Below are 16,513 nucleotides of genomic sequence, written 5' to 3' on the forward strand. Positions count from 1 at the left end.
AATAAATAATAAGTATAAGGATAGAGCTCTTGAAGCACTTTCAGGATCAGTAACTAGTATTTTGATATCTTGTATAGTTTAGAAATAATCGAGTGAGATCACTTAACGTTTCCAGCCTGTAGTATATTACATAGTTAAAAATAACCCTAGATACGCCAATGGTTGCGGTTACTCATTAATTATGTCAAACACAATTTTTACTTTCGGCCAAATCGGAGTTTATTAATTGTTTCAAGCTTAGCACAACTTTTCAGAACGTGTGTCATGGAGCTTATCTTAGTAGTTAGTATCAAATGACGAAGGGTTTCTTACGGTCCCCTCTCGTACTATAATGTATAGTTTGTATGCCTATACGGCAGATCATAGTGGAACCTATTAACCCCTAACAACTTTGTACTATGATAATGACGAATAAATTTCATTTTCATTTTTTAAACATTTGTAAGAGAATTTATATCTATTTTTGTTATACATTTTTATAGATTATTTGAGTCGTACCGGGAAATAAATTTATACGAATGAAACATTACATTAGGGCGATAAATTTATTGAACATAATCGTATTATTTAACAGACTGATACTCCACGATATAACCTAAGGGCACACACGGGCGGCCTCGCGCCGCTCATAACCGCTTGAGGATGCGGCGGCGATCCTTCTCCTTGTCTTTGGCCGCGCGCTGTCCCGCCGCCGCCGCCGCCGCCGCCGGCCGGCGCTCGCGCTTGGCGCACGGGCCCTCCTCGCCGCCGCGGGACGCGCTCGCCGCCTGCTCCGCGCCGCCCGCCGCCGGCCCGTCCTGAAACCACAGATCACACTTATAGTTCTGGCCGACGCGTCCTCGGCGTCGGGGTCGGTGTCTGGGCCGCGTCGCTCGCACCTGCTGCTTGGCGGGCTCGAGCGGGCGCGCGTGGATGTCGGCCAGCAGCTTGGCGCGCGCGAAGTAGTCGTCGTAGCGGTCGCGCAGCAGCGCCGCGGCGTCGGCGTTGAGCGCGGACTCGGGGTTGGGCGCGATGAGCAGGCACTTGACGGCCAGCAGCGCGTGCTCCAGCCCCAGCTCGGGCCGCCAGTCGCGCTTCAGCGTGTTGACGCACACCTCGCCCGTGGCCGGCGACACGTTCGGGTGGAAGATGCGCGTCAGGAAGTACGCGCGCGGCGGCGCCGCCGGGAACTCGCGGCCCAGCACCAGGCGCACGCGGAACACGCCGCCCGCGTACGGCGTGTCGGCTGCGGGCAACGACACGTCACATCAGACGGGCACTCTGCCCCCCCGGCCCGGTCACCACATCCCTACCTCATAATACGATAATAAGTCTATTACGGTAATAAATGTACCGACTGGTAGAATTTTAAGAAAATTTTACTATTATTTACTATTATACTATGATTTTAAATGAATTCCATATTCTAATAACAATTCCAGTCAAGGTGTATCTCTTGTAACCCTGTTTTGTGTTTTCTAAACATCGATGGATGTGACCTTAGTATTTTGTTAGCAAAAACACAAAACCTTGTTTGCTGCGGTACTCAGATAACATCCCACACATTGAACACCTGAGTTTGTTGTTATTTTTCGAAGCAGGAGACCCACCTTAAGTGAAATGGTTCCTTTTTGTCTATTGCTGATAGTTCTGTGATGTTAAATTAAAATACAATGGATGTGTGGGCCGGGGAGTCACAGATTTTATGCTCGAGGTCACAGACAATAAAAATGATTGGGTTAATTCAGGTGTATTTATACCTCTAACTAAGGTATCGGGCAAATAGCTTCGCATAATAGACTAGATAGCATACCAAGGGTATTATGATTGTTATGATGATATCAAATTGAAAATATAATTAATTTATTTGTAGCTTGAGGCTGGATTGCACCATCCCGTCGGCCTTTGTCGGCCGTTTGGTGTAGTGGTTCAAGAACGGACTACTATGCCGAGAGGTCCCGGGTTCGATTCCCGGCCGGGCAGAAATTGAAATGATGAATTTTAATTTCTGTGACGGGTCTGGGTGTGACTATGTATAATATTTATGTATTTAAAAAAAAAAAAGTATATAAGTAGTATATCCGTTAAGCTAGCACCCATAACACAAGCATTAAGTTGCTTACTTTGGGGCTAGCTGGCGCTGTGTGAAATTGTAAAAAAGATTTATTTATTATTTATTTATCTCACTTTAAGAGTAACTATAACATCAACCGGTGTTTTTTCTATGGAATTTGACAGATTTTTGAAGGTCAAAGATGGTGCAACTCAGCCTAAGCCTGAAGCGTATGGGCCGGAGCGGGCTGGTGGCGGGCACTGACCGGGCCCGTCGATGTGCGCCAGCACGTCGGTGAGGTCGTCGTCGCGCAGCAGCAGCTTGACGCCGGCGGGCGGGTGCGCCGCCAGCCGCCGCAGCTCGCGCGTCACGCCGCGCAGCACCTGCGGGCACACGTTCTCCACGTTCGACATCGCCCCGACCCGGCCGCGACCTGCCGAGCGCCGATCCGAGAGAGCTCCGCCCGCACCGACTCCTCACATCACCGCACTCGATCCGCCGCTTTTCGATCCGCTCACACCCTCATGAGATAACTGACTGTTTGAACTGAATTCGATTCTGATACGTTCGAAGCTGCGATCACGCAGACGATTGGGAACGTGATTTGCGAACTGTTTGCTATCTAAACACACTATCACTATTATATTCCTGCGATGGGCGGATAAATGAACTGAAATCTACGAAAATAATAAATGAAATCAACGAAATCACATTAAAATTATGGGTATCAAGCAAAGAATCCGTTGTGAAACGTCAAACATTGAGTGCATTGTTATGTCATTATTTTTTTTTAATATTATTTTATACATTGAGGACAAGGCGCTTCTATCGTCCAGATTAAACTCGGAAAGAGCTTTAAAAGTTTAGGATCATATACATTCCCTCTAAAAGCAACAATTTTTTTAAAATGTTTAGACGACTATTAATGTGTATAATGGTGGATTATTAACCATTAAGTGTTCGTGAACGTGCATGAGTGTGGGCAAATGAAACAAAACAGTGCAACGTGATTCTTCGGATTCTCCCATTAGATAGAAGTCCTAAAGAAGGGTAAGAAAGAAGGGGTATCATCTATCATCCTTCATTAAATCATTAAATTAACCCAAGTCCCATCCCACTTGGTTTCATTTTGTAATTCGTATCAGCTCAGCTCATGAGCTCATTTGAGCTCACTTCAAACTTGAAAATGGCACAAATCAAGTCGGCCTCAAAGTGTATTGCCAACATCAAAAAAGAATGAGAAATTTTTTTCCATCATGACTGTCAAAGTCAAACAAATGTCAATTGATGTCAATTTAATTTGGTGCGTGCGTGCGGCAAAAGTATTAAAATTTTAATTATAAAAAGTAATGAAAAGTTGGTAGGTGGGCCGTTATATCCCAGATCTAGCCATAAACATTGTAGGTAGGTACTCTATGTATTTTTTAAAACATGGAAAAAAGTTACAAACGAATTAAAATGGCTTGATTTTAAAATATCGGTGTTCGCTCCAGGAACAGCCACGGTGCGGTGATTACCGGCACGGAGGTATCTGACGTTTACGGACTCGGAAGATGATGGCGAAAATCACGACAAGGAACTCCACAGGCGAACCGGAGCGCACACCGGGAGCGTCGGACGGCGGCACGGCGGAAGGCGGCTTCCGGGTGCGCGTGAACCTGGAGCGGTTCTTCAGCGACGAGCGCGCGCGGGTGCTGCTGAGCGTGCGCGGCGCGCGGCGCGTGCGCTGGCTGGCGCGGCGCCTGCGCGCGCTGTTCCCGCTGCCGCGCCGCCTGGCGCTGCTGTCGCGCGGACACCTGCTGCCGCCCGACGAGCCGCTGGCGCTGCTGCAGCACGACGACCCCGTCGAGTGAGTGGCTGGAACTTCTACACCGTGCACTTGACTACCCCCGTTTCATTGTTCCATGCGTTCAAGGCTCGGAACCCGATAAATTTATAAAACCGTTATAGCCCTAAGTACATGAGAACGAAATAATTTCGTCTTCGTTCCTCGAAACCGGTTACATAACATTATTAGCCATTTTTCAGAACCAAGTTTTCGTTCTTTACCACAATTAATTGTTATCGGGGCACGGCTGATGTTGCCACTCCATCGTGTGTGCCCCGCGCGGCTTTTTTTCGTCAAAGTTTATGCAAAATCATTCATGAACATTTCAATAATGGTATTTTTCAAATCATTCTGAGCCTTGGTTACATTGGACACAGTGACACTGTTTTCTACTAAATTATTTATTAATTTGGTATGCATTCTAATGCATACTTCATTCTTTGACTGTAACTGTTGAAACCTTTGCTTTATAAAAGGGTAGTATTTAAACGAGTGACTGTAAATTTATGTTGTAAGTGTCAAAAATAATTAATGTGGGCTAAAGAATTACTAAGTGAGCGACTGAGTGCGAGTGACGAAAAATCAAAAGAATAGCAACTTACAAAAAAAAATTGAGTTCCTTAAAATACAAAATGAGAAGCTTCATAATATTTGAGCGACCTAATATTTGATTGAGTGTCAACGTTAGGTCCTGCATTTTTTTCAATATTTGGCAAATGCTTTTTTTTATCCTGAGCGGTATTTTGAACTTTAATGAAGTGTTTCGAATGCAAAAACTACTTTGAAAAATACTATTATGAGCAGCGTATTATGAGCCAACATTTAAATAAAAAATGATCTTATGAAATAAATATTTGACGGAACACTATTCTAGTAGCGAAAAAAATAAATCATTAAAATTTAAGGGTAGGTAATCAAATGAAACAATGTATTACGAAAAATGAAATAAATTTGTATTTTCTTAAATCGAATCAACAAAAAAAAAACAAAATAAAATAACTCGCTTCTGTCGACCCAAAAAAAAGTAATCTTATTAATAAGGTTCATTGGTACCTATGAGGATTGAGGAGCTCTACCTACTCATCGTCACTGTATGATAAGTGCTGGCTTGGACTTAGCGGGCCGGCCACGTTTTCTTTTTTGTCCAATAGGTATCAGTTTTGCTTCCAGTGGCGGTGTTGTTAGTTTGAGCCGAATTGCTAGACTCAAAACGTGTTTGCATACATATTTTGTTAAAAATTCGGGACAGTCGCCCCGCCCCCATTCGAATTCGCGCGCTGTAACAATCTGTAGTTTTCATTAATAAAGCGTATCAAAATAAAAAACATGAGACTCAAATATAATATCAGTAACCAATAATCATTAATAAAGCAGCTCACAAAACTTTGCTTAGAATTAACTTTTTTGTAGTTCGTTCAGTAAAACCTCAATTAGAAAAATCTAATGTATCTTCATATTAAAGTTGCCCTCTCTGTATTTCTAGTCGCTCACTTAGTAATTTAGTCGCCCGGATAGTATTTTTATGTCTGAAATGTAATAATCAAAACCCACATTTTGTAAGCTCGTTCTGGATTTTATTATTGATCAATATTCGTCGTTAGTTTGGTAAATTTTTCGCTTACTCAAATTCATACCGCTCAAGGTATTAAAACAGTATGCCATCATCAGTCGCAAAGTTTTTTTTTAGTCGCTCGTTTTATAATTCCCCTTTATAAAATACCTAAGTACCATACATGCAAAACAATTCAAAAAATTACTGAATTTATTTTAAAAGAAAACTCATATTGTAACAATGCAGATGCAGGAAGAGTGAAAGTGACATGACTGAGTTGCGTCCCACACTCTGCTGCTGTGCAAGTAGACCTTTATAGCACTAAATGAAATTTTCAATCAGCATATCATTTTGTATTACAAAAGACAAAAGTTAATATCAATGTTAGTGACGAATGCCATGGGAAAAAATCAATTATTCACACAGTGCTGTAGTGTTAAAAAAAATCTAGCTAGGATTATAACAAAAACATTTCCTCATAGTCAAATAACATTTATAAATGCATGCAAAAAATATAAAATGTTACATTTTCAGGGTCATTCTGGAAACTGCTGAATCAAATGAAGACACAACTTCAGCCCTCTATGAAACTATAAACAATGGGGAATTTGAAGCATCTCCAGTTCAACCTGACCACAAAAAAAGAAAAATACAGGAAGATCTTAATTTAGATCACCATTCAGCTGTAACATGCGGCACGGACTCGCCAGAACCTGTGGCACCGGCCCCGGTGGCCTCCCCGGGGGCCACGAAGGACGCCCCGGCGCCGGTCCCGGTGCCCCCCTGGGGGCCCAACGGGCTGTGCGAGCGAACCGCCGCGCCGCTCGTGTCGCGCGTCGTCGCCTGCTCTGAATCCGATGAGAGTTTATCTCAATCGCAGGAGAATCGTGAGCCCACCCAGGACATAACATCGGATACCGAACGATTGAAAACGTTAAAGGTGCAAGCCCTGGCCATTCTCGACGAAATCTCGTCGCGGCCGCGCAAGAGACCACGCGTCCGCCGTCGCCGGAGACGCCCCGCGCCGCCCTCTCCGATCGTCAACGTCGAGGTTGATATCCTCGCAGCGGCCGCCGAGTCGCCGCCTGCAGTGGACGCGGCGGGCGCGGGGGGCGCGGCGGGCGCGGGGGACGCGGCGGGCGAGCTCGTGCTGCGCAACCCCTGCGCCGCGCCGCGCTCGCCGCGCCTGGTGCGCTCGCTGCTCGACGCTGCATCTGAGTGACTTCTCTCGATCTCAATCCTCAAAGCCAAAGATGTTTAAAACGGCGCATACGAGACTGCTTTATGTTAAGAAAAGACTATTCATTCGTTTAGGATTGGCGAACGAAACATTGTGTTGCTCTTGTAAAGGTGAGTATAGACTGGAGCGTTTCTATGTAATGTGACGTTCTTACGAATGGTACGATACAAGTTAAAACTCGGTTTCTATTAACGGAAATTTTGACATTTAATTTTTGAAGTGAAGTGACGCGGTTCCGGAATCCGATTTGTTGATATTTATTTGATTAGCTTTCAACAATTTTCCAAGTTCTTGCAGTTAATTTATTCACTCACATCGTAATCAGTGCTGAACCTGCCGTCCTGTTGCTGTCCAATGTCTCCCGTGTAGTTAAAAATCTATAATCATGGCATCAAGTAAATGCTCTAGTCTATACTGACCTTAAACTAGTGCTATTTTCAACAAATATGTATTATGTTACAGTCAAAACTCATAATCGGTCAAAACCACTTTTGACTGCAAAAATCAGTTAATCAGTCAGTCAAAAATGGTTTCGCCTGATTTAAAATTTTACCAATCTGACAAAATTCATACAAAGTGTTATGATTAGTGAAAATTACTTAGAAATCATCAAAAATGTACTACACTACACTGCACTATTCAAAGGCGAAAATCCTTTGTTTGAATAGTGTAATGTCGAAGTAAATTAATGTCGATATTCAGAAGTGTCCGAGTAACAAAGTAGCATTTTATAGCCCTTCTAATTTCACATAATAACACTAAGAGTCATCGTATCATGGACCTATAAAAAAAGGCGGACGGAACTCGCGCTACAACAAAACTGTGACGCAAAATTTTGGCGTTTGTCTATTGTGTGAGTGAATTTAGGGATGCCATGTTAGCGAAAACATTTTACCCATTTATTTTAAGAAAAACATAGATCGGCAGATGTTACTTGGAAATGTAGACAGAATTATTCCGTGCCATTTTAAAAGGATGAAAGATGCGTTGAGGTAGGCGCGAAATTTTCAATGTTCAAATTTTCTTACATTGTTTGCAAGTCAGTGTGTCAGGGTATGTACATAATGTTGATCAAAAATAATTCACGCAGTTACAAATTACGAATCTTGTGTACATTATAATCATAATCTTATGCATCATCAATATTATATTATTATTATCTCTGATAGATTTTTTTTAACATACAACCTGACACTGACTTGCAATCAATGTAAGAAAATTTGAATTTCGCAGTTCCACATTTTTGGGAAGGATCAAATTTGCCTATGAAAATATATCCCATTAAAACACAATAATTATGATAAATTATTTTATTTCCATAGTATGCGTAATACATAACTAAAAAGTCCTAAAATCATTATTAATTTCCCATATTTCGGGTAATTTTCCCACGTAAATAACTGAGAACACTGGTCTTTGACGTATTATTTTTTCGAGTGAATGACGTTTGATTTCAATTAATTTCAATATTTTAATGTCGGGAAACAAGTGATTGGATTATTATTTTACCTGTGAAATGTGATTCCTTAATTTTTGTTTGTTTGAACAGAACGGTTTTTACACAATTTCATCACACAAGACATGTCGTATTCGTGTTGTTTTTTCGCTGCTTAAATGTGTCAACTGTGTGAAGTTTGCTCTCGAAGTGGTGTAACAGGGTGTGAATGTGTGCGTGCCGGCCTGTACGTACAGGCAAGCTGGTGTATCCTAATGTCACAGTATTTTGTTGATGAGACTCCGTCCGACTTTTTTTATAGGTCCATGCATCGTATCATATTATGCCAAATTACTTTTTTTGCAATAATAACTTGAAATAAAATTAGTACTGACAAGCTATTCGGCGGAAACGGTCGTTTCATTAAATATTATTCTTTAATTTCTCTCAAATCTAATTTAGTTTTAGATCTAATTATAAAACTAAATTAGATCTGAGAGAAATTAAGGAATAATATTATTTACCCGATAGTTGACAAAAAAAAAATAGTATAAACTCTACAAATTAAAGTCGAGGTACATTGACAAACGATAACCGCCCGCGCGCAGCAGCGGGGGGCTGCAGCTCTGCGCACCAGGTATAACACTACATTTTTCGTAAACGCTCGCGCGTGCTGCGCACGCGCTCGCGCGGTTAGGTTCTAAAACGAACCTAACCGGTTTCCAGAATGTCCTCAGGAACCTAACTGTGATTTTTCCGGAATTTTCAAATCCCGGGATTTTGAAACCTAACCGGTTTTTGTTAGGTTTCATTAAGTTAGGTTCTAGAACGAACCTAACCGGTTTCCAGAATGTCCTCAGGAACCTAACTGTGATTTTTCCGGAATTTTCAAATCCCGGGATTTTGAAACCTAACCGGTTTTTGTTAGGTTTCATTAAGTTAGGTTCTAGAACGAACCTAACCGGTTTCCAGAATGTCCTCAGGAACCTGTGATTTTTCCGGAATTTTCAAATCCCGAGATTTTGAAACCTAACCGGTTTTTGTTAGGTTTCATTAAGTTAGGTTCTAGAACGAACCTAACCGGTTTCCAGAATGTCCTCAGGAACCTAACTGTGATTTTTCCGGAATTTTCAAATCCCGGGATTTTGAAACCTAACCGGTTTTTGTTAGGTTTCATTAAGTTAGGTTCTAGAACGAACCTAACCGGTTTCCAGAATGTCCTCAGGAACCTAACTGTGATTTTTCCGGAATTTTCAAATCCCGGGATTTTGAAACCTAACCGGTTTTTGTTAGGTTTCATTAAGTTAGGTTCTAGAACGAACCTAACCGGTTTCCAGAATGTCCTCAGGAACCTGTGATTTTTCCGGAATTTTCAAATCCCGAGATTTTGAAACCTAACCGGTTTTTGTTAGGTTTCATTAAGTTAGGTTCTAGAACGAACCTAACCGGTTTCCAGAATGTCCTCAGGAACCTAACTGTGATTTTTCCGGAATTTTCAAATCCCGGGATTTTGAAACCTAACCGGTTTTTGTTAGGTTTCATTAAGTTAGGTTCTAGAACGAACCTAACCGGTTTCCAGAATGTCCTCAGGAACCTAACTGTGATTTTTCCGGAATTTTCAAATCCCGGGATTTTGAAACCTAACCGGTTTTTGTTAGGTTTCATTAAGTTAGGTTCTAGAACGAACCTAACCGGTTTCCAGAATGTCCTCAGGAACCTAACTGTGATTTTTCCGGAATTTTCAAATCCCGGGATTTTGAAACCTAACCGGTTTTTGTTAGGTTTCATTAAGTTAGGTTCTAGAACGAACCTAACCGGTTTCCAGAATGTCCTCAGGAACCTAACTGTGATTTTTCCGGAATTTTCAAATCCCGGGATTTTGAAACCTAACCGGTTTTTGTTAGGTTTCATTAAGTTAGGTTCTAGAACGAACCTAACCGGTTTCCAGAATGTCCTCAGGAACCTGTGATTTTTGAGGAATTTTCAAATCCCGAGATTTTGAAACCTAACCGGTTTTTGTTAGGTTTCATTAAGTTAGGTTCTAGAACGAACCTAACCGGTTTCCAGAATGTCCTCAGGAACCTAACTGTGATTTTTCCGGAATTTTCAAATCCCGGGATTTTGAAACCTAACCGGTTTTTGTTAGGTTTCATTAAGTTAGGTTCTAGAACGAACCTAACCGGTTTCCAGAATGTCCTCAGGAACCTAACTGTGATTTTTCCGGAATTTTCAAATCCCGGGATTTTGAAACCTAACCGGTTTTTGTTAGGTTTCATTAAGTTAGGTTCTAGAACGAACCTAACCGGTTTCCAGAATGTCCTCAGGAACCTAACTGTGATTTTTCCGGAATTTTCAAATCCCGGGATTTTGAAACCTAACCGGTTTTTGTTAGGTTTCATTAAGTTAGGTTCTAGAACGAACCTAACCGGTTTCCAGAATGTCCTCAGGAACCTGTGATTTTTCCGGAATTTTCAAATCCCGAGATTTTGAAACCTAACCGGTTTTTGTTAGGTTTCATTAAGTTAGGTTCTAGAACGAACCTAACCGGTTTCCAGAATGTCCTCAGGAACCTAACTGTGATTTTTCCGGAATTTTCAAATCCCGGGATTTTGAAACCTAACCGGTTTTTGTTAGGTTAGGTTAGGTTAGGTTAGGTTAGGTTAGGTTAGGTTCCTGCGGATAGAGGCGGCCACCGAAATGGTTGTGGCCCGTATCAGGGCGGTGGGCCTGGAAGTGGCCCCCCATAAGACCGAGGCCCTAATGTTTCACGGGCCTCGGAGCGGACCGCCACCAGGTGCCCACCTCAATATAGAGGGTGTCCGTGTACGGATAGGGGGCCAGATGAAATATCTGGGCCTAGTGTTAGACGGGCGGTGGAATTTCCACGCCCATTTCGAGGGTCTGGCCCCCAAACTTACAGGGGCGGCAGCTGCATTGGGCAGACTGCTGCCTAACACGCGGGGCCCCAGCGTGAGCTGTCGCAAACTCTACGCTGGGGTTATAAAGAGTATGGCCCTATACGGGGCTCCCATATGGGTGGGTTCTCTCGACAGAGAGAACCGGGCTGCTCTGCGGCGCCCGCAGCGCACCATCGCTTTGCGGGCGATAAGAGGGTACCGCACCGTATCACACGGTGCGGCGTGCGTTTTGGCCGGGCTCCCCCCATGGGAACTCGAAGCAGAGGTCCTCGACGTGGTCTATCAGTTCAGAACGTCGAGGCGCGAGGCAGGGGAGCGCCCGGCATACGAGGAGGTGGAGCGCGTCCGCGAGCTTGCCCGAGAGGAGCTTCTGCGGCGCTGGGAGCGAGAGCTGGTGGACTGCCGCTATGGCGTGAGAACCATAGAGGCGATCCGCCCGGTCCTGGACCAGTGGGTGCATCGGAGGCACGGCTTCCTCACCTATCGTCTGGTGCAGGTGCTAACCGGACACGGATGCTTCGGTTGGTACCTGCATCTGATCGGTAGAGAGCCGAGCCCTGAATGTCACGAGTGCGGCGCTGCGGAAGATACGGCTCAGCACACCCTTGAGGTGTGCCCAGCATGGGTTCAGCAGCGCCGGGCTCTGACTGCGGTGACTGGTCCGGACCTCGCGCTCCCCAGCGTCGTGGTTGCGATGCTCCTGGGCGAGAGCGCGTGGAACGCCATGGTCTCCTTCTGCGAAGAGGTGATGCTGCAGAAGGAGACCGCGGAACGGGCTAGGGAAATAGATCCCGAAGCCCACGCGCTCCGGCGCAGACGGCCGGGGGGAAGAAGGAGGAGATTCGCTCGCCTCCTTCCGCCTCCCTAGGTGAGACCAGTGGGTGTTAGGCCGGGGGGCCCATCACCCACATTGCACGGTCCCACCCTGTCTGGGGGGGTCTGCCAGTGTACCGGCAGACCCCCTCTTTAGCGCGGGAGGCCCGGCAAAGGCCGGGCCATGCGTCGGCACGGCGTGGTCTGAATCTGTAGGACCCCACGTCGTGCCAGTAAAACGCAGAGGGTGCACCGCAGGTTTTTAGTGGGTATACTTGTCGGGTGACAGCCGCTATTGCTGCCACCCGACAAGGGAGTCCCACATAACCCGTCGCTTCCCCCGAGGCGGCGGGTATACGCAAAGTATTTTCCTGCGCAAAAAAAAAAAAAAAAAAAAAAAAAAAAAAAAGGTTAGGTTAGGTTAGGTTAGGTTAGGTTAGGTTAGGTTAGGTTAGGTTAGGTTAGGTTAGGTTTTTTTTTTTTTTTTTTTTTTTTTTTTCTCGTTCATTTTGGCCACTCAGAGGATTTTTATTATGGGAAGGGACGTTCACAAAAAAAACTTAGGTACTAACTTACGCTAGTTACAGTTATTCACATTATTGACCCTTTGGTACCGGCAGGCGTGCCACTCGAGAGTTGGTGGAGTTGCGAGCCGGGCACGCGGCCCTCCAAGGCGGTTAGGGATGCCTGCTCAAGGAGGGCCTGGGGGGACAGACAACAAATAGACTGGGAGTGCTGGGGGAAGAAGTGAGAAAGTTTCCCCCAGCACTAGCCTTTACAGTAATAGACCGAGGTCGATAGGCCGCCCAGTACAGATGTTGAGTACAAAGGATCTTAACCTAACTTACAGACTAGTTTAGAAGCATAGTGGGTACACAGGAAATAGCATGATTTCAATTAGTTACATTGTTCAACTTAATTATTTATACTGTTTGCCATGAAGTTATACAATTATTATTGTTGCTATGATTATTCAGTAACTACACACACAAATTCTTATATACAAGGGATTAATTAATTGTTTACAGAGTGTCAATTAGTAAAATAGAATCAAATTTAACAAAAAAAAACAAAAAAAAAAACACGAAGTCAGCAGATATAACATTACAACAGAAGTGTTAAGTGCAACTCAATTTAAGATTTAGAGTATTATTAATACAAGGATTAGTTAATTGTTTACAGACTGTCAATTCCTTAAATATAGTCAAATTTTGAGAGCAAGTTCGGCAGCTGCATATTTACAAAAAAAGTGCTAAGTTTTTTCTCAACTTCAAATTTAAGTGACTGAAATCGATCAATTCATTATGATTGATTGTTTTTAAGTTTTGTTAGGCAGTCGAGGTCCGCGGTGCCGTTTCCAAGGATCCCCAGCAGCACCCTGTGGGCCGGGACCGTGCACTGATCCTAATAGGCCACTGGGGCCGGGGACAGCCCGATGAAGGACTGATCCTTTTAAATTGCCGACCCCTTGAGCCCCTCGGATCGCCTGTCCCACCAGCGCCAGCGGTGGGCGGGCCATCCCCAGTCCGGCTCGCGGACCATAGACCGTTCGAAACATGAGTAAAATTTGTTAGCAAAATATATGGGCAAATTGTCGTAAATTAATCGATTTCCAGAAAAAGAAAGGAGACTTTAGTTAACATTTAAACGTTATGTATGTAAAAGAAGATGCAGTTGTTAATTAGGGCTCCGTAATCAGTTCCGCTCCGCCAGGCCTAGACCCCCACACCAGTCAAGAAACCGAAGGCCGGGCGCGGGGACAGCAAGCCGAGCCCAAAGGTTAGAGCCGACCGTCCCCGCGCCCAACCCACGGCCCCCAACCCGGCGCAGATCAGCCCGTCGGAGCGGAACCCATCACAGGTACCCAAAAGATACGAGTCATAAGTAATCTATACTGACACAGAGAGAATAAAATATAAAAGGACAAACTTCAATACAAAACAAAAAGGTGAAAAGATTAAAAGATTGAAACTAAAAAAAAGGCAGTCGCACGGCCGCCAAGGCACAGCTCACGGCCAGTCCACAGATGTAATGTGGCTGGAGGACTACAGAGAGTAGTCCACCTTGGCCATGATTCTGGCCTTCATGGCCTTTTGCCGAGGGCAGGCCTGGTCGAGAGCTGTGTGCTTGGCGCTCGTGTTGGACTTAAACCTTGCGTTGTGACTTGTGCAGTTGGCGCAGCTTGGAGCCAGCGCCTTGTTGGGGCACTGCGACGGCAGGTGTCCGGCGGTCGCGCAGTGTGCGCAGACTGGAGTCTCGGCGGGGCAGCGCGTCTGCGTGTGCCCAAACTGGAGGCAGCGACGGCACTGCAGAAACGGAGAGAACTCCTCGGCGTGCACCCTCTGGTGGTCGAGGCGCACACGGCCGAGAGTGATGATGGTGTGGAACACCCTGGGCGGCACAGTGAGGACCGCGTTGTATAGGTTGGGGTTCCTGTTCCTCCGCAGGAAGCGCAGTTTAATCCGCTCGTCGCTCTCCAGCTCAGGGTTTTGATCTTTCAAGGTGGCAATGAGGTCCGTGTCTGCCGTGTCTCTAGAGATGCCCTTGAGAGCGATCATTGGCATGAGCTTCCGCTCCGGTTCAGCACTGACGCCGGAGGTCTCTGTATTGATGTTTATGCGCCTCACTGCCTCCTTCAGGTGGTCCGTTGAGTCAAATTCAACCCTCGCCTTTCCCCGCGAGAGCATCTCAATCTTGGCCGCTGTGAATTTGACCTCGCGAAAAGGAATGGTGGCTCGCAAGGTCTTGGTTACCGCCTGCCTGTCGGCCTTCTGGTCTTTAGAGGCCATAATGAGCGCCGGGCGTGTGCTTCTCTCTTCCCGTAACCGGGGCTGAGTGGCCCCTGCCACGGGTTGAGCCGGCGTGGAGGCGAGTGTTTGGGCGTAGGTCTTGGTGGTGGAGGAGGCGGGGGGCTGGGCAGTCAGAGCGGGTTTCAAGCGCCCAAACTCTGTTCTCACCGCCTGGGAGACAGCCTTAGTCACGGCGGCCGCGAGAGTTTCCTCGCAGCAGTGGCTGTTGGTGGTAATGGCGGCGGTGGTGGTGGTGGTAGGTGCCGCTGGTGCCGGAGCTGCAGCTGGAGCTGGGCCCTTGTTCAGGCCAGGTATCTCTTCCAGGCAGTCAAGATATGTAAGATGTACTTCCTGCAGCAGGCGAGCAGCGTCCACGCTGCACCGGACCGCCAGCTCGCGGTCCTCCTTCCTCACGCTCTTCTCCTTGTTGAGCAAAGATGGTATGTTGGCCATTAGGCCGTGGAGTTTTTGAAGCAGCGGGGAGAAGGGCGTGTCTCCGAAGTCGGGCTCGGGGAAGGGAGTGGCCGGTGTCTTGCGCTTGCAGGCGCCAGTGGTAGGTGGGCGCGAGGTGGTCTTAGCCGGGGGTCGGTAGACTCCAAGACCCCCAAGGCTCCCGAAGTCGGCAGAGTCCATAGAGCGCGGTGAATCCGCCCGAACCGTACCCACTGAGCTGACCCGCGACGGGCACCTCTCGCTCTCTACAGACACGAAGGAATTGTCCATGGAGTGCGCCTCAGAAAGTGTGCTGAGGGGTGGGGAGCGAGAGGCTGGCCGGGTGTTCGGTGCCTTGGTGACTTCCCGCGATCGCGCGCGGGTGACCCTTCGATTGGGGGGTGGTGACCTAGCTAGCGGCATCTTGAGCACTTACAGTCAGTCCAATGTCCAAAGTGTACACTGCAATCCAGGTATCACTGCAATCCTTTGATGTCACAATCACACGGTTCCACTATCGCAAAGTCACCACACAGTGTTTCACTACTCAGTTGAAAGTCGCAACCCAATGTCCCCAGACAGTCCGATGTTTCACCGGTACTTGGTGATAACCGGTCGCGAGAATCGGGCGCGAGGACCGCCCTGTCGTCGATGTGAGTTCAACCGGCACTTGGTGATAACCGGGCGCGAGGGTCGGGCGCGAGGACCACACGGTCGTCGATGTAGGTTTCACCGGCACTAGGTGATAGGCCGGGCGCGAGGGCCGGGCGCGAGGGCCGGGCGCGAGGACCGGGCGCGACGCCCGGGCGCGAGGACCGGGCGCGAGGGGCGGGCGCGAGGGGTGGGCGCGAGGGCCGGGCGCGAGGACCGCACAGTCGTCGATATACGCCGCACCGGCACTTGATGATAGCCTGGGCGCGAGGGCCGGGCGCGAGGACCGGGCGCGAGGGGCGGGCGCGAGGGGCAGGCGCGAAGGCCGGGCGCGAGGACCGATCAGTCGTCGATATGCGCAGCACCGGTATTTGATGATAGCCTGGGCGCGAGGGCCGGGCGCGAGGACCGGGCGCGACGCCCGGGCGCGAGGACCGGGCGCGAGGGGCGGGCGCGAGGGCTCGGTACTTAGGTGGGCTAGAAGGGTGGGCTCCAGAGGGGGTGCGGGGTAGGTGGTCGGGGGGGGGGGGGGTCGGGGGGGGGGGGTCTCTGGAGGGGGGGTGCGGGGGGTGGGGGGGGGGGGGGGGGCAAGTTTCGTGGGGCGGCTATTGGCGGGGAGAAAAAATTTAGGGGGGGGGCAAAAAATTTGGGGGGGGGGGGGGGGGGGCAAGTTTCGTGGGACGGCTATTGGCGGGGAGAAAAAATTTTGGGGGGGGGCAAAAATTTTGGGGGGGGGGAGGGGGGGCAAGTTTCGTGGGACGGCCAATGGCGAGGAGAAAAAATTTGGAGGGGGGAGGGGGTGGGGGGCGGGGCGAAGACAGTC

General features: G+C 47.4%; 3 protein-coding genes across 3 annotated transcripts; 2 read left to right on the forward strand and 1 right to left on the reverse strand.

Moving 5' to 3' along the window:
* Positions 1–531: 531 nt before the first annotated feature.
* LOC135072316 (ubiquitin-conjugating enzyme E2 S) lies at positions 532–2,825 on the reverse strand. Its single transcript, XM_063966244.1, has 3 exons — positions 2,298–2,825; positions 879–1,225; positions 532–797 (listed from the first exon to the last, which is right to left on the reverse strand). Exons 1-3 carry the CDS (start codon positions 2,443–2,445, stop codon positions 627–629), a joined length of 666 nt encoding a protein of 221 aa, XP_063822314.1. The 5' UTR covers positions 2,446–2,825; the 3' UTR covers positions 532–626.
* Positions 2,826–3,312: 487 nt separating this feature from the next.
* On the forward strand, positions 3,313–6,634 carry LOC135072182 (uncharacterized). Its single transcript, XM_063966139.1, has 3 exons — positions 3,313–3,436; positions 3,526–3,881; positions 5,947–6,634. The coding sequence occupies exons 2-3, from the start codon at positions 3,586–3,588 to the stop codon at positions 6,632–6,634; spliced, it is 984 nt and encodes a 327-aa protein (XP_063822209.1). The 5' UTR covers positions 3,313–3,436; positions 3,526–3,585.
* A 4,150-nt stretch (positions 6,635–10,784) lies between these two features.
* Positions 10,785–11,873, forward strand: LOC135072183 (uncharacterized). The gene has a single exon (XM_063966140.1). The coding sequence runs from the start codon at positions 10,785–10,787 to the stop codon at positions 11,871–11,873; it is 1,089 nt and encodes a 362-aa protein (XP_063822210.1).
* Positions 11,874–16,513: the final 4,640 nt, after the last annotated feature.

Source organism: Ostrinia nubilalis, chromosome 5, assembly GCF_963855985.1.
Source record: "Ostrinia nubilalis chromosome 5, ilOstNubi1.1, whole genome shotgun sequence".
In the NCBI taxonomy this organism is placed as follows: Eukaryota; Metazoa; Arthropoda; class Insecta; order Lepidoptera; family Crambidae; genus Ostrinia; species Ostrinia nubilalis.

What these genes read in the sequence shown, in the direction of transcription:
- LOC135072316 (XM_063966244.1), bottom strand. Translation starts at nt 2,445, where the DNA reads ATGTCGAACGTGGAGAACGTGTGCCCGCAGGTGCTGCGCGGCGTGACG. An exon ending in GGCGCACATCGACGGGCCCG is followed by an intron (nt 1,226 to 2,297) that starts GTCAGTGCCCGC and finishes CGTTGCCCGCAG; the next exon opens with CCGACACGCCGTACGCGGGC. An exon ending in TCGAGCCCGCCAAGCAGCAG is followed by an intron (nt 798 to 878) that starts GTGCGAGCGACG and finishes CTGTGGTTTCAG; the next exon opens with GACGGGCCGGCGGCGGGCGG.
- LOC135072182 (XM_063966139.1), top strand. Translation starts at nt 3,586, where the DNA reads ATGATGGCGAAAATCACGACAAGGAACTCCACAGGCGAACCGGAGCGC. An exon ending in CAGCACGACGACCCCGTCGA is followed by an intron (nt 3,882 to 5,946) that starts GTGAGTGGCTGG and finishes TTACATTTTCAG; the next exon opens with GGTCATTCTGGAAACTGCTG.
- LOC135072183 (XM_063966140.1), top strand. Translation starts at nt 10,785, where the DNA reads ATGGTTGTGGCCCGTATCAGGGCGGTGGGCCTGGAAGTGGCCCCCCAT.